General features: G+C 40.2%; 1 protein-coding gene across 10 annotated transcripts in view; it reads left to right on the forward strand.

The window, feature by feature from the left end:
• The window catches only part of RAD51B (RAD51 paralog B), a 632,106-nt gene that overhangs the window by 404,382 nt on the left and 200,493 nt on the right, over nucleotides 1–27,231 (forward strand). For all 10 annotated transcript variants that reach the window (XR_010022893.1, XR_010022894.1, XM_063089298.1 and 7 more), the window contains exon 8: nucleotides 26,407–26,503. Coding sequence is in view for 8 of the 10 variants with exons in the window: in XM_063089298.1 (XP_062945368.1) it covers nucleotides 26,407–26,503 (97 nt within the window). In the remaining 2 variants the exon portion in view is untranslated. The remainder of the gene's footprint in view (nucleotides 1–26,406; nucleotides 26,504–27,231) is intronic.

The following is a 27,231-nucleotide window of genomic DNA, read 5'->3' on the forward strand; positions in this document are numbered from 1 at the left end:
GATGTGGCAGCTTAGGGAGCATTCTGAAACTGGGTGTCTTGCACAGCCTGCTGTAGAAGTTATTGCCTGCAGATTTTACCAGCTTTTCTCTTTCAAAAGTCTTCTTTTGTTCCTGCCACAAGGCAAAAACAGGAAAAGAGATCTGTGTGAAAGAATGCTCTCCCTTTTCCTTTTGTGGTGATTGTGTATCTTAAGAGAACGCCTCAAAGGTTCCCGGAGCTATCTGTCTTTTCATGTAAATGGAGCCCTTAAGCCTATTTAGAAGTGTGCAAAAAGCCTGTGGGAGTTGAGGTGAAAGATCCAGAGGAGTAGCATCAGCATTTAATTTATTCAACTACGTGCTCTCTCGTATATAATTAAAAATACTGCAGAATTGTATTTTGCCCTTGTACTTTTAATTATATGCTATGCATATTACTGTATACACATATTACTATGCAGTGTTGTAAACCATGTGTTTTGTACTGGGAGGTTTAAGGGATTTTCCAGGGTAATTTTGACTATGTAAATTTTGCCTTACATGCCAACTTTAGAATGTAATCCCCATGTAAAATGCAACCCTCTGTATTAGATATTTTTAAATCCTTGCTTATCCTAAAGTAAAGGAGTAAGCAGAACTGGGACTTATATTCACCCCTCACCGCCAAACTTGTAACAGGCACAGAGCTTGTACTGGACTTTGTAAGAAGAAAAGAGGTGAGGCAGAAGGAACTTGTGAGATTCCAGAGAAGAGCAAGAGAATCTGAGGCAGGAGACAGTTGACCAGGGACTCCAAGGTCAGGCAGGGAAGGGGGCTACAGATAGTTCCTGGGAGTTACCTGGAGGTAAGGAACATTCTTATCTACGAAGACACAGTGACATGGAGAAGAATCTGAACAAACAGGCCTTCCTAAATTCCCTCCCATTTATTACCATTAGATCATACTTCCTTTGTTCAATTATACTTCTGCACAGCTATTCATATCTTCATCAAACCTAGCATAAAAATACATAAGTTTACTTGTTTCTTTGAGTCTTCATTTCCAAAGGCTCCCAAGTTACATAAAACTTACATTAAATGAATTTTGTTAGGCTTTTCTCTTGTTAATCTGTCTTTTTTTATAGGGGCCCAGTCATGAACCTAGAAATAGGTGAAGAAAAGATAAATCTTTTCCTCCTCTATAGTAGCTATTAGTTTTTGAGCAAATCTCTGAGCCTCAGTTTCCTCAGTTGCATCAGAGAGATGAACTCACTTATGTGCTTTGAGAATTGAAGGGAACAGGATCCATGCAAGCACTTTTCTGCAACTTTTGAAGATTACCTGTAAACGGATTGCCCTAGCAAGAGAGTTTGAACACAGAAAAGTCTAGTGCATAATACAACATTTTAGTCAACACTCTGTTACAAGTGACAGAAACCCAAAACTAACCAACTTATGCACAAAGCAGAATTTCTTATTTTATAGAAGCCAGGTGTAGGGGCCAAGGGAAAACTTCCCCTTCACCCCCTGAAGGTTGGCTGAAAATCAACTGACAAAAGACAGATTAATAGGAGAAAAGAGTATAAATTTTATTTTAATGTGCATAGCATGAGCGAATCACAGGAGAGGGATTGCCCAATAACCCAATGGAGTACAGATGCTTATATACTCTTCCTTATAGGAGAAAGGAGTTGAAAACGTGGATTGATTTTAAGGGGGATAGTAAATGATTTTTAGGGGAACCTAATGGGCTTGGGGGACATACAATGGCCTGGGACCAAGTGAGTTGGGCCTACAGAGCAGACAATGACTAGTAAATGATTCTCTTCAAAATACTGAATGGGACCAAAAGAGAAGACAGTGGTCCATGAGAAAGTCTGCCCAAGTGTGTTGACAGACTTAAATCTTTCTTCCTGTGATATGAGTCAAATTAATGAAAACTCAGGAAAAGGACTAGAGGTAGTTGTTTTCTTCTTTGGATGGTCCAGACTTGAGGCAGATAAAAGTTTCATCGTGTAAATTAGGGGAGACAGAGGCTTGAGAGATGAGGGTGGGGGTGGGGGGCAAAAAAATAAAATAAAATAAGGCCCTAGAGACCTTAGGGCCTTGAGGATGCTTCGTTAGGCCAGCATGTCAAAGTACTATATTTTGGGTATTGACTTCTGATTCTCCTAACACAGGGAAGACCTAAAGACTGAAAAGGAAGCAAGTGTGCAAATCACCACGTAGAAGGGACGGCTCAGGTGAGGGCTCACATGGCAGATAGTCCCAGTGACGTGAACAACATATTTTCAACAAAAATTTAAGATTTTTGAACTTAAATCTTATTTCATGATAATATTCATCATGAATACTTAATTCTAATTTTCCATTTTAAAATTTATATAATTCACGTTGGTTACATATACAGTAAAGATCAGTATATTTCACAATGCTTTTTTTCTGACACCAGCTCTTGTTTGAACATGCAAAGCTATGCTTTACTGTAAGCAAAAAAGAATATGTCAGGCTTTCAATTTGGAAACCTGAGTCAAATCAGCAGTCTCTGGGAGGAGGAAAGTTGTAAGGCCTACGTTCTTTCATAATGTGCCTAGCCCTTCCCCCTCATCTGACATTTTCTTGTGGAAAACATCTGGTTTAAATAAGCACTAATGGCAGCCTTGATCATCAGAAACCAGAGTACAAAAATCACAAACAATGTATAGTAGGTAAAAGGGATGCCAAAAAGCAATGTGCAAAGAAAAGTCAGCAGCAAAGTTATTTTATATGTAAATTTCACCATTTTTTGTTGCTTGTCTACTAACTGCCATATACTCCTCTCTTCTGGGAATAGCCAAGGCCTCAAAACCAGGGGTGGGTAATTGTCCTACTTTGTCAGACCATTGAGGTGGCCCAGGAAACTTACCCTCTAATCTTCGGCCCCTTCTTGCCACTTCTTCAGGATTCACTGAAAACAATGTTTAGTGCTTTAGGGACCCGTATGGATTAGAATAGAGGTGACAATTGTGTTTATTTGGGACAATGGCTCCTAAATTAATAGGACTATTTTGACTAGCTATCCTCTACTGGTAATCGGGGATAGAGTTGTCATATTGGTCAACATGCGTAGCCCATTTGAGGCTACCCTAAAGAAATTTGAATGCCTAAAAAGTTCCCGGTCTTTAGGAATACTATGACTAGGGTTGGGGATGATTTATAGTCAGGAATGGAGCCAGGCTTTTGACATAGTCCCAAAGGTTTATAAGCTTAGTGCTAGAATTTACCAGAGCGGAAAAGAAGAGCAAGTTTTCTGAATAGGTGGTATTTTGGGTGGCTAGGGGTTTATAAAAAGATTTTGGATAAGCTAGTGTGAGATGCTTTGTAGTATGTGGGACCTCATCAATTTTGGGGGAATGCCAGAGGTACAGGAGGTATCTACTGTGGTATTCAGCTTTTTAGAGGCTAGGAAAGGTAAAGTGGACATAAAGTGATTACTAAGACTTTTATGGAGCCTTGAGACAATTATCAGGGGTAGGAGGTTGAAGCAGGGCTCATGTCTATCAGAGAAGAGGTCAGTAGGAACTAGTTTTAAGAAGATTGGAGTGCAGAACAAGATGTCAGAAGCTTTCAGGATTCAAGGAAAGTGGATGGCAGGGAGTGAGAGAAAGGGATTAGACTCTGTTTAACCTCCTAAGCATTTCTCATCTGCTTTGCCTGCATATTATCTATTACAAACTGAAAGGTTGTGTATAGAGGCTGCTTAGGGTAGTAGAAAAACATGGAATATGGAGTCTGAAGATCTTTATCTCTTGGAACTATACTTCTAAAAAAAGCATATAATACTTACCACAGGGTTTGGTGTGAAATAAATCAGATAATCTAGGTCAAGTGGATTAAGTAGAATATTGGCCAAATGACCAGATATCTTGGAATGAGTAGGATAGTCTTGGATTTCAGCTTCCTATTCTGTATCCAGTTCACTTCACCATTAGGACTTCTTGTTACCCTGATGTCTGGAGTGAATAGACCCTTATGAGCCTATGATAATGTTTATCAGTGGTTAAAATAGAATTCTTAAACTGGATTCAGAGGTAGGATTATAATGGCAGAGTTACTGTATGTTTGGGACAGTGATCTGGCCTTAGTAAAGTTTGGTCTCTTAAGAGTTATCATTTATTTATGGCTAAATATATCACAAATAAATGCTAGATCTCATAGTGAGTATTCAGCAATCATTTCTTCAGGATCTACTGTGTACCAGGGCTTGCGCCAATGGCATAAAAACAAATGAAATGTGGTCCTTGATTTTAAGATGTTCCCAGTCCAGTGGGACAGACTAATGTGAAAATAACTAACTGTACAATATAATATAATAAATGCTGTTCTATTGGTATGAATCAAGTAGCACAGAGGAAGAAAACAATTAATCCAGAACATCAGGGAAGAACTCATCGAGGAAGGAATAAATGACTAGTGGGTTGTTTTTTTTTTTAACTTCTCAGTATACATTGTAGTTGATTTTTGTGTCCCTTTACCCGTTCCTCTTCCCCCGCCCCCCGCCCCACTACATCATATCTTTTCACTTGGATGATTAGTGTTTTGAGGAATGAGTATTATTAAGCTCAGGCCAGATGCCAAAAACCAACCAAACAAACAAACATTATTAAGCTTAGCAAAATGTGAATTATAAATATAACAGTGTTGGAAATGTAAAGTTAATGAGATGTAATGTCACCAAATTGGATTAAGTACATGCACTGGGTTTACAGAGGGATGGCCCTGTCATATTTGTTCTTTGTTTTCCCACTCATGAGGAAGTCCTTGTCTGGCAAAGTGATCAGTGTTTACACTGTTGGAAATAGGCTTTAGGTCCTTGTCCAGGCACCAGAAACTGAAGGGGAAAAAACGTAACATCTTTTCCTCACCTGTCTCAAGGTTCATGGCTGACACCCTTATAGGAAAGAAAGATTAACAAGAGAAAAGCAAAAAAAATTTATTTAACCAAAGTTTTATGTGACATGGGAGACTTCAGAAATGAAAATCCAAAGACTCAGGGAAAACAGTGTTATTTTTATGGACATCATTTCAGAAGTGTGATTGGAGGATAAAAGGGTAATAATAATGGTAATAAACTGGGCAAACTTAGTAAGACCTGTTTGTTCAGATTCTTCCTGGCTTCCAGGTATAGGGTAGGACCTCTCTGGAATGAGGGGTTATCATCTACTTTTAGGGGAGGTAGATCAGAGAACTCTTTTGTGGTCTGCTGCAGGGGAGAGAGGCAGGAGAAGGTCAGAGAGTGACCTTCCTGCTTCTGTAGTTTTCTCAATTTCCTTTAACTTAAATACTTAGTATGCCAAGGTGCCATATTTTGGGGTGTCATGTTCTGAGCCCCTACACTTCTCTGGAAGGAGGATAGCTTTTTTTTTTTTTTTCATCTAAACAAAGTTATCAAAGGCAATGTGGTATAAAAGAACAGAAGATGGACTATGAGACCAAATTTTGACCCCACTACTTAAGAGCTGAGTATCTTTTGACAAATTACATAAATTCCTAGTGACTCTGATATTTCTATAATATAAGGATGATAAAAGTACCAGCTACACAAGGTTGTTCTTCAAGTGCAGTAAAAAATGTGAAAACACTTTGTAAAGTGCTGTGAAAATATGAAAATGTTATTATTTTATCAAAAACACCAGCACACCTTTTATTTACATAGTTCTATGCATTATGCAAAGAGCTGCAGAGACATAGGACCCATCTTGTAGGAAAACAGAATCAGGATTCTGAATCAGCTCCATAGTAGGAGACCAAAACTTTGAGTTCTCTCTAGGTGCTCTTTACCCTGAGAAGTTGACTTGTGAGTCTGCCTCAGGGCATTGCCTCCTATGACCTGGTGTTCTTTAGATGGGTGAAAAGCAATTTGAAAAGGGGAAGAGTATTACAGTGTCAGCAAAGACATTACTTTTTTTTGCTCTTTTGGTTTTGAGCTCTGAAGGTAAACAATCCAGCTGATTGAGATCCCCAGAGCAGCACTAATATTAGGAACACCGTGACAACCACAGATATTAAAAACATTTCAATTTAGGCGACCAGGGTAAGGCAAATACACATAGTATTATATGAAAAAAAATTTCCCTAAGCAAACCTGGAAACATAACATAATGTCATTGAATTTAACATCAAAGAGATGATGACAAAGAGAACATGTTTATCACTGGAATATTTGAGTGAAAGAATTTGTCTTCTAGACAAAGGCAGTAGAAGGAGAATAATGAAGATCAATAATTTATCTTGCTTGTGGGAAGCAAAATCGAAAGATTGCATAACATCAAATTTTATAAAATTTAAATTATGTAAGGTAAAGTGTATAATTTTATGAGTTTTAGCAAATGCGTAACCTACCAACCATATTTCTGACTTTTCAGATGTCAAGTTGTATGCCAGAGGCTTCCATGTAGTGTGTCAGCTGCCGTTATAAATTGCTGTTGTTTGAAGCAAGTGACCTAAATGCCATTTTTATTAGAAATTGAGTGAAGAGGAGAGCCTCTGATAGAGTTCTAACATTTCTCCTTGAGCAGCAAGAAGAGAATTGCATTTCCTGCTAGCTAGAGAAACCAGGTCAATTTTATTCCCTCTCTGGGATATATCACTTTAGACTCTTTGTAGACATACCTGACATATTCAAGTCTTGCTTGTTTTTCTTGAATAAGCTGTAGAATGCATATATATGTGCATACACACACACACACACACAGTCACGCACACTCTAACACACTCACACATCATGCTGTCACTTGCCTTTGTGTATGCGTATATGTCAATGTGTAGATTGCGCATTTTCAAAAAAGACAGCTGATCCCCATTCTCACTTCCTCCCATGTACATTTTGTAGCTTCCCCATGGGGAAGTGAAACTGATGGTGGGTTGGAAAAGATTGAATTTGCTGAAGTGGATTCTGCCATGTGGCTGTTTATGGATGACCTTTGTCTTCTTTGGGGTAATAGCAGGAGTTACAGATTCCTGAATGTCCGTTCACATCTCATCACAATTAGAATCATAAAACATGGGCTTTGTGGGTTCGTTTACCTGAGACTGTGATGAACCAGGAATCAAGAGACCTGGCTTTTAGGTCTACCTCTAAATATGTAAATATATGTGAAGATAGCTTTGCGTACCACTGTGGATATTTTCCCTCTTCTGTCTTTTCTCCAGGAGACTTTCGAGTCCTCAAAGGCATGCCGCATCTTTAATTTACACAGTATTTACTTTTTCAGCTCTGTTCCTACACTGCGTTTGGTAGAGATGTAATGAGTACCTGCCGACTGATAGAATGAGACCACATCCTGCCTTGAATGAACTGGGATTTAATCTTTCATTTGAAAGTGTTTCCAGCTAGAAATATTCTGCTTTGGTGCTGTTGCTACAGTTAAGATTCAACTGGAGCAGCTGAAGTGTGATCAGATGCCTTCTCCCCTCACCTGTCACCCACTGGCCACCCTGAGAAGATAGGCCCCCTCACTCCAGTTAGACCTTATATATGTCTCCCAAAACTGCTGCCATGTCTTTGGGACTCGGTGTTCGTCTCTTCACTTGTCGTAATACTTGGCAGCCTGAAGAAGAGGAGCTTTGGTAGATATTTTCTTTTCCTGTTTTTTTCAGCCAAGAAGGATTGAGCACTCATGAATATTTTCAGTGGGTTACACAGAACACAAAAGAACACAAAACATGCAAGAGTGGAGGGATGGAGGCTGGGGGCTTAAATGTTGGAATTTTAACTCAGAATCAGCACATTTTAAAACATATACCAGATCATGTCAGTCTCCTGCTTCAAACCTGCCAGTGGCCTCCCACCACCCTGAAAGCCAAACCCAGAGCCTTTGTGCCAGCCTCCAGGGTGCCTGACTCAGCCCTGCCCACTGCTCTGACCCCTCTTCTCACTTACTAACCTCTAGTACACTGTTCTTCTGTGGCTTCCCAGGGTACCCCAAGCGTGTTTCTCCTCAGGACCTACTCGTTTCTTCTGCCTGGGACTCTGCCCTGTACTCTGTGGCACTCCTGAGCTGTCACTCAGATCTCAGCCTAAATGTCTTCTCAGACAGGCCTACCCTGGCCATCTTATCAATATTGGCATCCAGTATTTTATTTTCTCACGTCACTTATTATACTTGAAAGTGTCTTGCTCATCTCCTGGTTTCCTTGCTTATTGTTGGGCCCAGTCTAGGGGTCTCACTCCACAAGGACAGACAGAGTCTTTATTAGTCCTATTCTCTGTTGTTGTCCCAGAACCTGGACGATGCCTGTCACCCAGTGGGTACTCGGTAAACATATGTAGACTCAGTGAGGGATTGAATCTGAAGTTATTTACCTCTTTCTTGGTTTTCCTTCTCTATCTCTCTTCCTTTCTCCCCCAGGCCCACTTTTCTTTATTTTATTTTATTTTATTTTTTTATTTTTTATTTTGTGGAACCTATGTCATGAAAAGTGATGTGATCTGGTGCTGGAGAACAGGCTTTGATCAGGGTCCTAGGCTGATGTGCTCTCATGGTCAGAAGCTTCTTGTCATGCACGGCTGCCAGTGTCTAGCCTTAATTCTTCCTTATTCGAACGTCTAAATAGAAGGATGAGCTCTCAGGATCTTTCCTAACAGAGGAATTCTTTGTTATTTGGATGAAGAGATTATCTCTGTAACTTCCCATACTCCTAAGCTGAACTCCCTGACAACTGCTGCGGTGGAATGAGCTCTTACTGCAGGATGTTCTTGGCTTTGTATATTCACAGGAAGTATAGTGCAGCTTGCCTTGTTAGTTTTTTCTGGAGATATCATGTTTGGGTTGCAGGGGTTCAGCCAGTCTTTGGCTATTATGAACTGCAGTTTTATGGGAATCATTTTATAATGTCAACATCTGTAGACTGAGAGCTTGTTGAAGACATCACCCAGCTTGCCTTGGGAAGGCCGCTGACTTTGGGAGCTAGTTCTTGAGAGGGAAAGTATTTAGCTCTTTTATTTCCTTGCCTAGGCACAGCCACCAGCCCCACCATTTCCATCTGTAATAGTGGATGAGCAGTGTACATATTTTCATGTCTCTTTGCAGTCACACATTTTTGGCAAATTAGGGGACAAAGCCAAGGCCCTTGGCTTTTTAACTTTTCTGTTTCTGTGGAATTTTCACGTAAAATAAGATGCTAAAGCATTAGAGGGTTTTTCTTTAAAGATTTTTGGTGAGGAGATATAGAGCCGAGTGGAAGTCCACATGCCATTCCTGCAGCCCTCATCTCCATCATGCCTATATTCATATTTCTCCTTTTCCATGAAGCCCCTCTCGCCCACTTTGTTTAAAATTGCAACCTATTCCATACCTTATGCTAAATTCCCTTTACCCTAGTTATTTGTTTCTCATAGCAACTATCATTTTCTAACGTAGTATATCATTTATTGTTTACTGTGTTTATTGTCTGCCTCCCACTGCTTGAATAGAAACTCCACAAGGGAAGCGTTTCTGTTTTATTCACAGTGTATCCTAAGTGCTGAGAACAGTGCCTGGTGCATATAAGCCCTTGATAAATATTTGTTGAATGAATAGAGTGACATTCCAGTGAAAAAAAGATAATGTAGTATGTGGATAAAGAGCCTGGGCTTTGGAGTGAAACAATCTTGGGTTTGAATCTCGGCTTTGCCACTTACCAGCTCTGTCTTCTGAAAGTGAGTTAACCTCTCTGAGACTTGTTTTCTCATCTATAAAATGAGAATTATAGCACTAACCGTGAAGGTGTGTTGTGAAGATCAGAAAAGATAAGGAAAGAGGCAATATAGCATGCTGGTTAAGAGGCAAGCCTCTATATTCCAGTAGCTCTGGGTTCTGAGCCTTAGCTTCAAGTTCTGGCTCTCCCATTACCTTGCACAATTTTTGTAAACTCTCTAAGCTCACTTTCTTCATCTATAAAATAGAGGTAATATGAGGGTACTTCAACAAGTTCATGGAAAGATTTGTATCACCTTTTAATTCTATTTTTCCAATAACTCGTTGGAGTACCCTTATACTGTGTCCTGCCTCACAGGGCAGTGGTCAGGATTAAGGGAGGTAATCTCTGTGTGTGCTTAGCAGACTGACCAACTAACAGTAAGGGACTGAGCTGGCTGAGGGTGATGATGATACTGTTTGTAAGGTGCTTAGCCTTGTTGCTCACACATAGTAATTGCTCAGTAAATGGTAGCTTTGAAAAAAATACAGAACCATTTTATTAGAACTTTGAGAGCCTCTTAAGTTTGCTATTTTCTTTGCATTCACCCTTATCTAAGGGAGAGAAAGGCAAATGCCTAAGATTATCTTTGGGAGATATCTCAACTTGAAAATGGAACAGCCAGCAATTTTTATATGCTCTAATACTTTCTTTGTCCTGTAATCAGACAGTTCTGTTATGACTTCGGGGGGTATTTCTGAATTTTTGGATTCAGTTTCCACAGAGGCTCTTCTTTACTAGGTGGTCGTTGGGGTGGGCTTACATAACTTAGGTGTTTAGTCAGCTGGTTCAGAGCTGATGGAATTGGCTGCAGTGGCTGTGGTTCTGGGAGACTGTAATGTCTCAAGGGTTCCATTGGCTTCCACTTCCTTCTGCAGACTCATAGTAAAAGACGAGAGATGCCTCCTCCTGGCTCTGCTCCTCATTTGCTATGTGAGTCTCAGCAAGACACTTCTCTGTTGCTGAGAACCAGACATTCTAACTGGAATGCCCAGGAGTGAATCCTTGCTCCATCTTGCTGTGTGACCCTGGCCACATTACTCAGTGTTGCCATATCTTATTTTCCACCTTTGTAAATAAATAAATAAATACATACATACATAGGATGGCTGGTTATCTCAGTTGGTTAGAGCATGGTGCTGATAATACCAGGGCCCAGGCTTCGATCCCTGTATTGCCCAGCTAAAATAAAATAAAATAATAAAATATAGAAATGAAAAATAGAATGATCCTACATCTTAGGGTTTTGTGAGGATTGAATGAGATATTACATGTAAAGGACACCTTAAAAGTACTCAATTAATAATATTTATTATTATATTTTCTTTATAAAAATTGGGATGTTCTAGCACCACAATATTTTAAGTCTTTGAACACTTTCCATATTTTGAAAGTTCTAGAACTTCAGCTTCTGCCCATGGTGTCCTGTGAGGTCCTGAAAACACTTGGTGAAGAGTATCTTTTCTTGGAAAGAGCCACAGGTGACCACTGTGTCTTCCTAAAAGTGGCCAAACACAGTTGCCTCTTATTTAGTGTAATATAGGGAAGTAACCGTTTAACTGAGGGTTATGATTGTGCTCAAGGCAATGTGGGGAGGATCCTGAGGTTAGGGCAGCTCCTGGGGAGGAGGCTGCTAGCCAAAGTCAGAAAGTCTCACAAGGTTGTCTTTACTTGGTGATCGAGTTTTGACCAAGAGCTTATCACACTGAGGTGGACCTGGCCCTGTTCTTGGTCCCAAAGCTCACAGGCCACACTGAGCTATAAAAAAAAATGCCAAATGATTGATTTTACAATGCAAAATTAAGCTGTTCTGTGCATTGGATAGGCATGCTTGTCTATGTTCCTCTTTAAGACAAGTTAAATAAGAACTCAAATTATTGAACAGTTGCTTGGAAAGTACGGAACTGATAAGAGGGGAGTTAAGTGATTCAAATGCTTATGGTATCAGGGCTGTTTATCTATCCTGCTGCTCTATCCCTACAGTCCTGTGTGCCCACTTGACTCACACAGGGCTCCCTGGCAGCATGGGTTCAGTTGGAACAGCACTGCCATCATCTGCCTCTCTGACTATCTTTTGTATATAATTTTTTGGCTGACAACCTCCCTCCCCACATCCATCTGATATACGTATTATTTAGAATTTTTTAATTTAATATTTATTTTTCATCAAAGTAAAACATGTATATTGTTTTGCAAATCTAATAATAGTATAATACTTAACCTGAAAAACAACAGTTCCCTGCCCCAATTCTTCCTCTCCCCTTTGCCTCTTACTGTCTGTAAGCAGCTGCTTTCAAATCTTGTGTTGTTGGTTTAGCCAGTTACCCCCACATTTCTAACTGATAGGTTTGAATTGCTATTTCTTAATTTTTCTATCTTAGACATTATCTTTTGTCGTCTATGAAAGATAACCACTGAGCACTTATACCATTCTCTCCTTCAGTTTTCACTCTTCTCATTCTTTTCAGCATGGTTCTATCTTAATATTTAGTTAATATTTACAATGAAAGTATTCATGGCAGAGCTACAAAATGTACCATGATTACATTTCTTTCCTTCCTTCCTCTCTTCCTGTCATGTTTGTATATTTTAATTTCCCTCTGGAACACACATTTCTCCACACACTCCCCATCTTCAGATCCATAAGGCCATTTGAAACCATAACTGCTATGTCTTCACCACCCCTAACAAAATTAACAATTCATTAATATCACCTAATACTCAGCCCATTTAAATTTCCCTTATACCCTTTTATAAGTTTTGAATAAGGATCTAAATAAGGTCCATAAATTGCAGTTTGTTGTTATATCCCCTTTCTTTTATTCTATAACACTTCTTTTATTTGTGACATTGATTTTTTAGAGAAATTGGATGTAAAATGTCTTGCATTCTATATCTGACTGATGACTTCCTCACTGTGTCCTTCTTCTTGTTCTTCTGTATTTCATGTCTCCCTTACACTGGTGGTTACAGCTAGAGGCTTGATTAGATTGGCATTTAGAGTTTTTTAAAGGTAAAAATACTCTATAGATAGTGCTATGCACTTTCTATTTTATCAGGTCACCAGAAAATAGTGTCTGATTGTACCACCTTCAATGGTGTTTAAATTGACCAGTTCCTGGTTAGCTCAGTTGGTTAGAGCGTGGTGTTGATAACACCAGGGTCCAGGGTTAGATCCCTGTTACTGGCCAGCTGCCAATAAAATAAAATAACCAGTGGGTTCAAATGGTGGCAGCCTGATCCTCCATTACCAAGTTCTCTGTCAACTTTTTTTGCCTGATGGTTTTAGCACCCGTTGATGATCATTGCCTAGATCCATTATTTTATGGGGCACATATTCTGTCCTTTCATAGTGCAGTTCTATCCTGGGCCAATAAGTGCTGATTACCCAGTGCTGATAACTCCAGAGGGCCATCTTATTTTCTTTCATTTCCAAGTCTGGGTTGGAGTCAGGGAGATTCTCTGTGACCCCCCAGGTACTACCTAATAACTGACTAGATTTACATGAAAGTAACATCTTTATAGTTGTATTGATTAACATTTTTATTTGAACCTCTGGTTGGTTGACCTTTGATGTTGGCTTTGAAAGCATAAATGAAAAAGTGGAAAGCTTTCTTGTCAGGCATGTTGAAAAGTAACTGGCAGAAAAAATAGACTTTTTTTTTTTTAATAGTGGGACAAATAAGGGGACCCTGCTTTGGCTTACAATGCCTCCCTTCTCCAGGGCAGGAAAACTCTGAAGTCTAATGGGGTCTCCTCTGTCTGCGAGAGAGTTGGAAGAAAGCTACCAGGGCGGGTACTGATGCCACACAGTCATTAGAACACTTTATGGTGGTGGTTCTGTTTCAGTTTTTACTCCCTTACTTTGCTAAGAAATCTTTCATAAAGATTTTTCCTAAACCCTATTGCATATGAATTAGGGCTTTTCCTTTCCTCTCTTATGGGGCCTGATACTCTTTGATGTGTTTTAGTAGAATTCACCTTTTAAATACAGTTTGAAACTTAGCCCTCCACACATACACACCCTTGAACGCTCTCAGCTTACTTTTTTTTGTTTGTTTGTTTTTGCTGCAAGATCCTGTTCTGTAGAAACCAACTTCAGTGGCAGGAGGAGATTATGGAGAAACCTTCCTTCTCCTTCCCAAAAGGTTGGGATATGCAGACATGAGAAGTTGTATGACGAGGTGAAGTCCTCTCCAGATTCCCTCAGCTGAGGGTCTGTTTCCATGCTTTCAAAGAGCTCCTCCTTGAGACAGATGTATTCCTGGTATAAGTGCCTGTTCTGTTATTGTAGAGACCGATTGGTCACCTTGTTAGAGACTTCCAGTTTTCTGGAGTTTAAGGTCCTCCTCTGAAATACTCTACAGATCCATATCATATCTATCATATTTGGAGCCTCTTCTACTGTTTGGCATGACCTTCCACATAACTCTTAACATCCAAATTGTGCCCTTCTTTCAAAGCCCAGGTCAAATGGCACCTTCCCTGCGTCCCCCAGTGAGAAGTCATCTCTCTCCATCTCCTCAGCTCCCATAACTTCCTTCTCACCTCTCTTATGACAAAGGCTGTTTGCTCCCTTTTATTACAGTTCATTCACCTACTTGTGTTACTTCTTTTTGACAGAAAAAATATCACTCCTATCTTTGCTTTGTTTTAACCATAATTAGTATTTAATAAATATTTTATTAACATTTTAAATTTTATTAACATTATAAATTAAGTTACTTGAGTAATTTTGTCTTGTCAGATATTCAGCTTATATTTCAACTGTGCTTCACATGTCTATAGGGGAGTCTGCAGGTCAGATGTGGAGGCAGATTTTCTATTTCAGAAAAAGGAGGAAAAGAATATTTTGGGGGAATTCATAAGGAACTGGAGTCAAAAGAGCTAGATTCAAGACCCACATCCACCACTTCAGAGTCACTGCTTTAGAGAACCATTGGTATGTTGGCAGGAGCCCTCCCTGGTAACAAAAAGACCTGTAGCAAAACTTAACTGTAAGACTTGTTGAAGACTTCGTTCATCAGAAGGAGGGAAGGGAAGAAAGGACTGTGTAGATTTATGAGTAGTGGTGGGTGGTTCATGAATGGGGTCTTAAAGCCTTCAAGATGGTACTGGCCAGGGAAAGGAGATCTGGGAGAGGTCCACCTTTAGCTGCACTGGGAAGGATGAGGGTACAAAGCCCACGGGGTGCTTAAGGCAGAGAGAACATGGTGCGTGTTGGGCAGGGAAGCCCTAAATATAAACTCTACTCTTTAACTTTCTTGCAATCTTGCCCTGAACCTACCTAGTCCAAAATGTGGCCTTCTCTCACTTTTTGCTTCCATTTTCTTCTCTTGGGAACTTATTGGCTGAATTAATGAAGTTGACCACTTCTAATAAATTGTAACCAGCCTCACATGAGTAACGGACGACCATCTTCAGAGAGAACATATGTTCTAATGCTATTAGTAAAGACCTGTGTAGAGAAAAAAGTGAAGCCAAGCTCTAGTTCTATTGGACATCACAGCAAGCAGCTCATCCTTGTTTCAGGAAAACACTGAGACTCAGCTTTCTCGTGGGGGCCATTCCTTAACCATCAGTCTGCCTCTCTCTGGGAAGTGCACTCCCCTTCAGGATCAAGGAGTGTGAAGACCACGGGATATAGAGTCAGACCTGGGTGTGGGTCCATTTATATGCTGTAAACTATAGGCAGGTCACTTTTCCTCTCTGATGTCAAAAGAGATGTAATATCTACCTCTGGCTGTTAAAGAGGTTCAGACGCAATTTTATATTCACATATTTGTATGTATTAAATATACCAATTTCATTATTTTAAAGCAGTGTAAAGAATTCTTCCCCATTACCAAGTTATATCAAAGGCTACCTCTTGCCACAGGTGAGAACCAGAGCCATGTTGTATTCTAATTGCTCTTCTGCCCACCAGTGTAAGCAATTCCCTACACCTCTTGGCACCTTGCTTTTCTGACCTGGGAAATGGGCAAGACTTCTAGTTGTCCTAGAGAAGAAACTTCTATAGAGAAGAAAGTGTGCAAGGTAGACACAAGGCTGATTAGTTACCATTATGCTATTCCAATACTACCTGTTTCATTTCTTCCAGTGGGATTTAGAATGCCGCTATAGTTTTCCTGGTGCCGTGCTTGAACATGGTGTATCTTATTGAAAGAAGTGATTTTGTAGTAACGTTGATGTTGATGCTTGCTGCAAGCTAGGCAGTTACTTAATACCTTTATCCTTAAATTAGAGGAATAATGTCACCTACCTCATAGTGTTGTGATGAGGATTAAAGGAGGTTATGTAAATAAGGCACTGAGCATGGTGTTTGGCACCCAATGAGTACTCAGTAAATGTTAGTTTTCTTCCCCTAGACTGTATATTCCTCTTCAGGTTTCATCCTTATCAGATAGCATTTATGAAAAATTTCAAATAAGGCATGGCACTGGGTGCTTTAACTTTAAATAAAGGAGTGCTACAGAAAGGTCAGCTTGGGGTAGAGGGCTAAAGGAACCAGTTATGTTTGTTTGTTTGCTTGCTTGCTTGATTTATAATAAACAATAGTGGCTTCTCATCTCCTGCCCTTGGTCCTGAGCCTGCTGAGTCACTGTTCCAGCCCTCTGGCCCCATGATCTCTGGTTGTGTCTATGGAACACAGCAAAAACCACAAGAAACCAGCACTAATAAATGGAAGATCATTTTGAGGGATTTTTGTTTGCATTCCTGTGCTTGCTCTCCTGGTGAGATAGGAAACCTTTAATAAGACTTTTCCTAAATGATGTTGCATGTGAAATGCAGATTTTTTTCCTCTGTTCTCCTAACAAATGACCATTTCATGAGGTTTCTTTTCGTTTTTCCTTCTTTCCTGCTTCTCAGTACATTCCACAAAGAGCTTATTCCTCTGCTGGTTACTGATTGATGGTTCTACTCTGTGTGCCCTTTAATTTTGCAATAAACCAACAAGGAGTTGAGACCACAAACTTACAGAGAATTGACTTATTTGACTGAATTCACTAGAGTGACAGGCAGACAGTCATTTCAGTGTGGTCCTGGGGGAGTGGGGGGCAGGAGGAGTCCATGAGAAGGAACACTGTGTTGTCAGTCACCAGATAGAAAAGAGCTGGGTTTGTCCTCTCATTCCAAAGCAGCTGGGAATGAGTTCTCAGCAGTGATCCCTTTCCAGAACTTGATGGGAGCAGAAAGTCTTCCACATGACTTGCCCACAACTCCAGGATTCTGAATTCAGTGAAACTTTAGATAAGTAGAAATGGCTAGTCACTACCCACAGGTTCTATGTCCCTTTTTCGAAGGGATAAGGGTACATCTTAAAGGATTGCAGGAACAGCCATAAACCCTTCTTGGTCATCAATACTTTCAGATCTCGCCTCCTGACTAGATGACTTCAAAGACCAAAGACAAAACTCTACCCTTACTGCTTCCATCCCAGCTGTGTCTTCACCGTAAGGCCAGTGGCTCCATCAGGATGCAGAGGCACTAATACACTTTGTGAATTGATTTCCAAACATACTAAGAATTAATTTTTTCTTATTTAGCACTATAATTGTGCAGAGTAACCAGACTGAAAAATAAATACAAACATTATTTCAAGTAGGGAATCAAGAACAAACTTCTTATTTCAGGTGGATCCTAAGTAAACTAAAGATAGCCCTTGTAGGGTGTTTAAAAACAGGTATTATTATCGTTAATATTTAAGGATTGCTCCATACCCGGTGCTGCTCTCTGTGGATTGAAGTGAAGCTGAGAAGACAAATGCCCAAATGGAATTTGTCCCAGCTGTGAACTCCTATTACAGATCCCAATGTTGTTTGTGGCTCTACCACATTTAACCTGCTAACTGCCTGTTCTTATTCTATTCTTATGTGGCAACCTTTCTTCTGAAACTCTCATCATCACATTTTAGCAGAAGTGAAAATATTAGCAGAGTGGTTGTGACCAAGACAGAAATAGAATCCCGGAGTCTGTGTCCTTTCCCATGCCATACCTACCGGAGCATAGTTCCTCCCTGGCCTGAAGACTCAGTGTTTCCAGCTCTACCAAACAGAATTCTGACAGTTGACTAGTTTCTTCTTGCTACTGAAAATTTGTTTCATTTTGAAACATTTTGTACAGTTTTCCTTTGCATGTGATTTTGCATTAAACAACACGGGACTTGGTCGATTTTATATTAGCAAATATCTTGCTCTGAGGAAGTTAATCAACAAATATCGACAGGGCCATGAGTTTTCATATTGAGAACCTTTTATGTGGTATAAAGTAGACTATAGAGCCAGACTGACCTGGTTTGAATTTGGCTCTCCCACATACTAGCTATTTGATCTCAGAAAATTGCTCAACTTCTCTGAACCTCAGTCTCCTCATCATAATAATATTTACCTCACTGGCTTGTGAGGATGAAATGAGCTAATATGTGTCAAGCACTTGGTATAGGGTCTGGTATGTAGGAAATGCTCAATAAACATTAGTTTCCTCTCTTTTTCCTTCCCTCCTTTGGAATGGAGACAGGGATGCAGAAACACATAAAATCTCATGAAATTTACGCTGTAGGTAGAGAGAAAAGAATAACACACATAACATGACTAGAGAAAAATTCTTGTACTTAATTACTTGATACTGATTCTAAAGTAGGAATATTAAGAACTGAGAGATCAGTTTGGACTAGAATAGTTAGGAAAGATTTCATGGAAGAGGTGGGATTTGAACTGGCCCCTGAAAGAAAGAAACTTAAAGAAGAGTAAGGAAGATATTTCAGACTGGGGCATTTGGGGTGGGAATGAGAGCCAGAGTGAGTGAACCGTGAGAAGAACAGACGTTCGAATGAGAATGTAACAAGTCTCAGTCTTCCCACTGGAAAAATTGAAGTGGACAGAATAAAAATTTAAAAGGTGGAATTTGTTAGTTACCTATTAGGTGTTAGGCACTGTCTTAAGTGCTTTATACAGTAACTCGTTTATCCTCACAATAGATATGGTTGCTGCTATCTCAATTGTACAGGTGAAGAAAATGAGACCTGGAGAGATTAAATCACCTGTGTGAGGAGTTCTAGCATAGGTAGCCTACAGCTATTAGACTGCGGTGCTGAAATGGAAGCGCAGGAGGTCTGAGTCTGGGGTCTACCCTCCTAACACATGACAGCTGCTTAAGTTAGTTCCCTGCTTCCCTCACTCATTCTGTGAACACACTCTGAAAAGTATGACGTACCATACACAGGTGAAATGGTGTCGTTGTTCTTGTTAATGATGTCGGATGAGAGATGACAAATAGCCACCTGAACATGAGGGAGAAAAAAATTTAGGTTAACACCCTCATGGTTATATTGGGTTAGCCAACGTGCAGCGTGTATACCTCATCATCCCACCTGCCACAGCCTCACATTTCCTTTTGGAACAGCACTGCAGGCAGCCATTTCCAAGCCACCAGAGTGGGCGTCAGAGACTAAACACTTGTTTGTCATTTGGCATTAGGGCTTGGACCTCAAGTGTGATCTGCTGTTGGATAGAACATCTGTTTTAATGGGCCCATAGCATGTGATTGGGAGTTGGTTTGTTAGTGGCCATGATGGAAGATCTCCACTCTAAGGGCATCACCATGGAAGGAAGCCCACCCCTACTCACCATGTAAATATTTAGTCATTTAAATGTATTTGTTCTGGACCTATTCTTGTGTCTATCCTATGTTGACTCTGTTTAATTGTAGGTTACTATTGTTTGTCTATGTTGATGTCATTTATTTAAGTACGGACACAGCATTGCTTTAGCTCCCCACTCCCTTTTTAAAAATAATACCTTACACAATATCCCTTCCTTGAGGGCATCAAATAATTTTTGTTCAAGAACATATCTAATGAGGCTGCAGACATGGAAATTTGTTTCTTGGCAGACCTTTTGATCTTCTTTTGAACAGATAGGGAGTGACCTTTGTTCCCATTTTATGCCGCAGATGCACTCTGGAGATAGGATTGATCGCACCTGTCCAGGTACTGAGTTTGGAGAGCTCTTGGTGGTTAGGATGCCATTTGTGTTGCTGGCATAGAGATACAAACAGTCGGACCAGTGTTGGCTCGTCCTCCATTGGAAGTTTCTCAGAGGCTGGGTGAGACCAGCAGCTCCCATGTGCTTCAGCCCCTCTCTATTATAAGCCACTGAAGGGGTAGCTGGGGCTGGAGGGCATTAAAACTTGTGTTTATAAAGTTGGACACCCCCAAGGGCCATATTTTCAGACCCCCAGGGAGAAGTGACTCAACAGAACTGTTTTTTTGGTCTCAAATGAGTCTAAAGAGGGGAAATCAGTTAATAACCAGCAGTCTGTAATGGACTGATCACAAAGCTATGCCTTTCTAATCCTCCTTGCAAATCAAAGGGAGGGGAATCCCCAGAGCCCAGGCATACACATGAATAGAAAGCACCATCAAGTAACAAAAACACCTTAAAAGGTCAGCAGAAACTAAGGGGGCTGTTGGAAATTCACCTCCCCTGCCTTTTTGTGGAGCTCAGTGAGCAGTGGTGAGAGAGTGGGCGAAGACAACCAAACAAGCTTCACGCAGAAGCCACTTGGCCACAGAAAATGTACAATGCAGTGGAAGCTGATAGGAAAGTTGCTTCCGTGTCCACGTGTGAACCTCAGTCATCTGACAACTGGCCTTGTTCTTTTCCAGGCCCTGGCTGGCCAGAGACTTTCTTGGCCGCATACTAACTGCAAAATTGCACTCAGTTGGCGAATACACCACTGGAAGCCACGCTGACTGCGGTGTTCGCAATTCACCAATGATGCATGTTATTTCCTGCAGTGGGCCCAAGATCACTGACAGGATGCCGCAGAGGTTGGGCTGAAGGTGGAAACAGCACACCAGCCTGCTGTTTGTGGCCTCCTTACAACTGTTGGCCCCACCTGAGGCCCGGAACCCACACGTGCTAACCTCAGCTCATCGGGGCCAGTAGAACAGCATGCCGCAGGTGGAACCAGAGTGCTCCACGCCTGTGTCTACGGCACGACAGCGCTCACTACCCAGGGTTTCCACTACATCCCCTTGTGTGTGCACCCCAGGAGAAGCAGGCCAAAGAGAAAGCCGCCCTAGGTGCTGCCCAGTTGTCTCAAGTGTCTGTTTTGGCTGAATGGCAGACACTATTCTACCTCAATGTGTTTTTTTTTTAACTCAGTGATAGAGGCAATGGCTGAAGTGGGGTGAAAACAGTACTGTTGTCAGTCCCCTTTGTGACTAGGTGCATGTTTTTGCAAAGCTGAAGAGATTCTTTTTTCTTCCTCCATCTGTGTCTCAGACTAAGCCACCATCTTCTTCAGAGACTCTCCTACTAGGCGGAGAATTTTTCTAGCTTTGCCTGTGAATTTCACAGAGAAATCTACAGAAGAGATTTTTGCCCAGTCAGTAATAAGAGGCGTGGACTTTATTAAGATGAGAGTGTTCTCACCATAAACACGAATTATTCCAAGTTGTCTTCCTCATTCTTTCTCCCTCCTTTCTTCCTCAGCCACTGCCAGTTTTCTTTAGGATGGATTTCTTAAGGTTGGAGATGGTGGGAATTAGTGACAATGGTAGGATTTTTAGTACAACACTAATGCTAATGTGAGTTGAAACACAGGAAACATTTTTTTAGCAGTCTGCTACATTAACAGTCATAATACATTCATTCTCTTCATAGCTTTGTGGACTCAACACTTTTAGGTACAGAGGCGTTAGGAGTATAACCCAGAATTGCACAGCAGATTGGTGACAGAGCCAGAAATAAAAGGCAGGTGCCTGACTCCCACACCCGTGTTTTCATCAAACCAAATTGAAATACAAATATTTTAAATATTTCAAATAGAAAATCCCCTTTAGATTTCCCCAGAAAACAATTATGCAGTCCTTCAAGATGTAATACTTGAATAGCAAGCTGGAATACTAAAACCTTATCAGTTTTTGTTCTGGAACTAGCAATTGATATTCTCTGAGCTGAAGCTAAAAAAAAAAAAAGATTTTTTTCATCATGGAATGATTTATAATTTTCCAGAGCTTGGCAAAACTAAGCCAGTGAATAGTAAAACCAGATTTGTTTTTGTGATGCTCAAATTCCAGAACACTTGGTCTGACTTTTCCTCACAACAAATATTGGATATCTCCTTCCAAAGCTGGGAGTAGGATGGGGAGAGGCTTGAGTCTGGGAATGTGGCCCTCTGGACCTGCTTTTGGGGGGACCTGCTCTGTTCTTCTCGTCCCTTTCCCTCTGTCTCGTGCCCTCCCTGCTGTCCTTCCCTGCCTTTCTCCTGTCTTTCTCTCGCCCCAGCTCCTTCCACAGAGATGGTTGGGGCAGTCGGCGTCATGGTTGGGAAGCAAAAGGAGAGCATGGTTAAAACCAGTCCAGGGCTCTTCTCTGAAGCCTTGGCGATGAAAAGACTCAATGAACCTGAACAGTTTCTCACAGGAAAGTTCCGGCCTCTGTCTCCTTAAAAGCAAGGCATTCAGCAACCCTTAACAGAGTCAGGATTAAAACTCGGAATTTCTGACTTATCCCAGGCCTGTGTTTGGGTAGCAAAGCTATGTCACTGTGATATCTGACAACTAGGATCATTTTAGATACCCAAAGTAACAGAGCCTCTTCATTTTGAAAGTGCTAGATTTAGCGCCAGGTGGTTGGTGAGTAGTTAGCACCCCCATTACCTTCTTGCCTCTCTCCCTCTGGCTGGCCAGTGGGCTGCCTGTTTACTTGGAAGCTGGAAGTACCAGAACAATCACTGCACCTAGCCCTACTGGTCCAGTGTTACATAGCTAGTAAATTAAAGTGATTTTGAAACTTCTCTGATTGTCTGTGTTAGATTGTGGCAGGTTTCTGCCAAGGTGTGGGTGGAAGGAGGAAGTTGGTGTTTTTATGGGCATAGAAATGACCCTGGGATGCCTGAGGTTGCTTCATGATTCCTGTAGCCCAGCCTACCCCTTGAACTCTGTTGCACATAGACAACATGTGTTCCATGAAGAGCTTTGGGCCTCAGAAATGACAAGCCACATGTATTAGGGGCCACTGAAACGGACTTCTCTTTAGGATTGCCTCATATACTTGACTTTCTTAGAAGCTGTAGCTATTTACCTTCTTGGCTTATGGTTATTTATTAGTGTCAGAGTCCAAAAAGACTCTTGTCACAAGATTGGGCTTGTTATAATTTAGCATTTTGACAATCTTTTAGTGTGTTTCTGGACATTATGTCCCTTTGTTCATTACTGTATAGATCAAATAGTTCTTTCCCTTTGTCTTAGAGTCCCACTTTGGATTTATAGTTAATTTTAGCTGGGTGTGTTGTATGTTTTCCATAAGCCATACTTTTAGGGAAATGGCAAAAATAGCAGATGTACTTTCAACTAAATTTTTATTGCTTTTGAACATATAAGCAGCAAATATTTGTTCTTTGTCACCAGTGGGCTATCTGCTCTACAAAGGGGAAACAGGCATGGGTTTTTCTATCTAAACAAGTAAGGTACGAATCAACAAAGGATAATCAATGACAACGGTGGAGGTAACATTTATCATAAACTGGGTACTGTGCTAAGGATTTTATGGGCATTATGCAGTTTAATCCTCAAAACCCTGTGAGTTAAGTATTATCATTTCCAGGGAGGTTATGAAACTTGCCCAATGTTACACAGCTAGAAAGTAGTAGAACTCAGGTCTGATTCCAAAGCCTTATCCTAACCATTGTGCAAACTTCTCTTTACACATTTAGTACTGAGCCTCAGAAGTCCCAGTCTTTCCAATGAAGCAAAGCAGTAGGAAAGCACCTCTGAAATGTCAGTCAGAACTCATTTTCAGAAACCAGATAGTGTTAAGGCTCTGTTTATAACTTGTAATATTTTATGTTATTTTAAGAGTATAGTTTTCAAGTCTCCAGATTGCCTCAGAGAAAAACACATCTATAGGCTTCTGCCCAAGTTGTGATTATTTATAATTGATGCTTTTGGAAATGTTTCCATTCTATCATTTTGCTGAACATGGATTTAGAAAACCACAACAATTCAGTAAGACGACATGATTAGCAAACCCCTGAGTTTGGTTGCTGTGTATCCCTTCAGTGACTTGGCTTTAAGACTCATAATAAAAAGGGAGAAGATTATTAGCAAAACCACATAGGAGATTGTTCTTTTGCCATTGGAGAGTGAAATGTTTTCTTGTCCATCTGTTCTTCCATCGGAAGTGGAAATGAGGGTAGGTATCTTTTGAAGTACATCTATAGTTTGGTTTTAATTTCTGCAGTGTATCATTTAATCAGTTCTTTACAATAAAACCATCATCTCAGTACAAGTTTCCATTACAGAAACAGTGAAATAATAATAAAATGAGAAAAAGTGGTCTAAATTTTTTACAGTGCCTTATCATTTAATTTATAGGTTTCTAGAGAAGACGTACAGTATCTTTACCACTTAATTTCCCACATGTATATATCATGCTTTGCATGGTAGGTATTCAGTAAATATTTTTTTCTTTTTACCGTTACCATATCATTGGAGTTCTAGTCATTTTCACCAAGCCATCATTTAGAAGAATCCCATAAAAATTAGAGCTTACGTATTTAGATCTCTCTTAAGTTTCACTTTTTTAAAAAACTAGGACAGAGAGATACATTATTTTGTTCACTTGTAGATAATGCATATAGTATTTTTATTTCTGTTTTCAGAGTTATGCCAGTATCTTACTGTCCTTGCTTTAAATAATTACTATCTTTGTATTACTGAGATTTTTACACAAATTCTTTGCAATTAAGTAAAACTTAAGGACTAAAATTGGTAGAAATGATCAGGTACCAAAGTGTATCATGATGTAGAAAACTGTGACTTAGTGTACTATTACTAAAACAATTGTGTGAAGCATGTGGCATATACTAATTTATTAACCTATATATCATCATTATGAAGGAAATAATAACAACAATAATGGCTTCCATTTATTAAATATTTACTATGCAACAGACACTATGTTAAATACCTTACATTGATTATCTCATTTAAGTCTCATAACAATTCTATAAAGTAGATATTATTTTACCGATGTACAAATGAAGCCCAAAGGCTTAGTAACTTTCCCAAGGTACACAGTGTAAATGTCAGAATTTGAATCCAGTTTTATAGAACTCCAAAGCTCATACCCTATTTTATAAAGAGGGAAATGAACACAATTCCTTATGAATAGGTGTTTTTTAAAAGAGCAGCCTATTTAACCATTTTCAGCCATTTTAATTGCAGACATACTGTATCTTATGTGATTCTTACCAATCCAGCTGAAAAGTAGAAATACAAAAGAATATGAGGGATAAGATTAGCAAATACTTAGTGGAATCCTGCAATATCTGATCATCACTGCAGAGTAACTGGAGAACACAAGCCTAACTGACCCATAAGACCTTTAAAGATTGTCTTTGCTAACAGAGGACTTTGTTTCTTTACCTGACCTTGCCATCCTGCTCCCCTGTCTGCCCTCGATTACGCTGCCATTGGTACTGAATTTATAATGTGTCATTGGTCCATTCAAGAGACAGTGACAGAGGTGTGGCTGAAAAGCTGGATAGTAAAGAATGGAGATGATTTCCATTTCTGTTCAAATCAGCATGGTAACAAAACCATAGCCAACCCTCAGGACAGACCAAGACAGTTCAGCGAGGGGCATATCTTGAGCACTAAATTGTGCCCTGAATGCCCAGTGCTCTTTTCAGAAGGGGTGTTTCCTCTGAGTGACCAGTATGCTCATCATACTTGTCCATGATGAGAACACCCAAACCTTGGAAGATGATTGTGGTGATAATAAGCATGTTACAATTTTCTAGGAGAGAATCTGTATCTTATTCCTTTAGGTTGCTAAACAATAAGGTAGATTTTACAAATGAGGATTTTAAAGGAAAAGAATAATTTCTTGAGTGTACCAAATGTGAAAATATTGTATGGCAGTGGACCACGTGAATTAGGTAGTTTGAATCCTTTCCAGGAATATTAAATGTTATGAACTTTATTTTGTATAGGTTAGGATTATGTTAGTTTGTGTTGTAGATACATAGTGAGACTTTGGACTTCTTCTTTGTTAGAATTTACCAAATTTAAAAGAAAAGTGTTATTCCTTTTTTTTTTTTTTTTTTTTTTAAATTCACCACTTGTGTTTCTAGCTACCTTGCTCTTTAAGGTGAGTACACCGTCACCACCAGAACAGAAATCCAGCCGCGTTATTCCTTTACAGACTAATCTTATTCCTGTCTCACAAATCTAAAAATAAAATTTTGACTTTTGAGTTAACAAGGGAAGAACCCACAGGTATCCATATTTTAAATTATTACTTGTATTCAATACCAGCAATATCTTCTTTGGTTGTGGATATAATATTAACAATTAAAGTTTGATAAAATGTGTATGTGTGCCTCTTAATTCTGGTTAGCCTTCTATTATTTAGCTCATATGATAACACCTCTCCATCCCAATTTACTCAGTGTTTAGAAAGAATTGATTAGCGGTTTAAGCCCTGAAAAAAGTCTGTCTGTTTCCTACACCTTCTGGGTTTTGAATGGCCAATAGGCCTTGCTAGATATTGTGACCTAAAGATGAAGGCGATGAAAGTCAGAGCTGGATTTTCCTACCTGTGTATTTATCAGTCTTCTCCTAAACCACAGTCTGCCTCTTGACAGCTCTAATAATTAATTTGGTCTTCTCTCTCTTTCTTCTCCCTTCCCCCTCCTTTCTCCCTGTCTGTTCACAGGTTATCTTGACGAATCAAATTACAACCCATATGAGCGGAGCCCTCGCTTCTCAGGCAGACCTGGTGTCTCCAGCTGATGATTTGTCCCTGTCTGAAGGTAAGAGATCTGTCCTAAAGAGGCTGAAATTTGACACTGACACACAGCTCCACTGCCTCTCTGCCTCTTGTTAAGAGCTGGGAGACGTGTCTAATAGGCCCTGGCCAATGAACCCAGCTGGAGCCTGGTGATTTAGGCTTGGCCACCTTTCCAGCATCTGATCTCTTACATTTGGAGAGTCTCTTGTACTGGGCCCATAAGTGAGCTTCCTTTTCACTTGAGTGAGTCATCCTTACAGGAGTCCCTTACCTCCATTTGCAGGCTTGTCACTCCTCAAATGACTTTGTTGTTGAGACTGATGCTCAAAGGTTGGCTTTACCAGTGGTCCCACAGCAATTTAGCCTTTTGTTTGTGCTGAGCACCGTTAGGCTGGCTAAAAGTGTATACCGGTTTCATGTGCCAGTGATGTGGCATTCCTGATCAGCTTTACCAAAAGATTAAGAGAAAATCTCCACATTGGAGATGAATCTGCAAAATTTTCTCCACCTCCCCTGCTAGCAAAGGTCAGGTTGGCTATGGTTTTGATGGCAATGAGCTTGACGTAGCTGGGGGAATTACATCAGCAAACCAGAGGGTAGTTTCTGGTTTTATTGAAAGTTCTTACTTGACATTTCTGAGTTCTTCTAATTGCACTCTAATATCTTTCAGGCAGAATGCTGTGGGCCTGATAGACATGCATAGCTCTTCCAGGCCCCTCTTCCCTTTCCACTTTCTGAGAATTGTTTATG

The sequence above is a fragment of the Cynocephalus volans genome, chromosome 3 (genome assembly GCF_027409185.1).
Source record: "Cynocephalus volans isolate mCynVol1 chromosome 3, mCynVol1.pri, whole genome shotgun sequence".
NCBI lineage: Eukaryota > Metazoa > Chordata > Mammalia > Dermoptera > Cynocephalidae > Cynocephalus > Cynocephalus volans.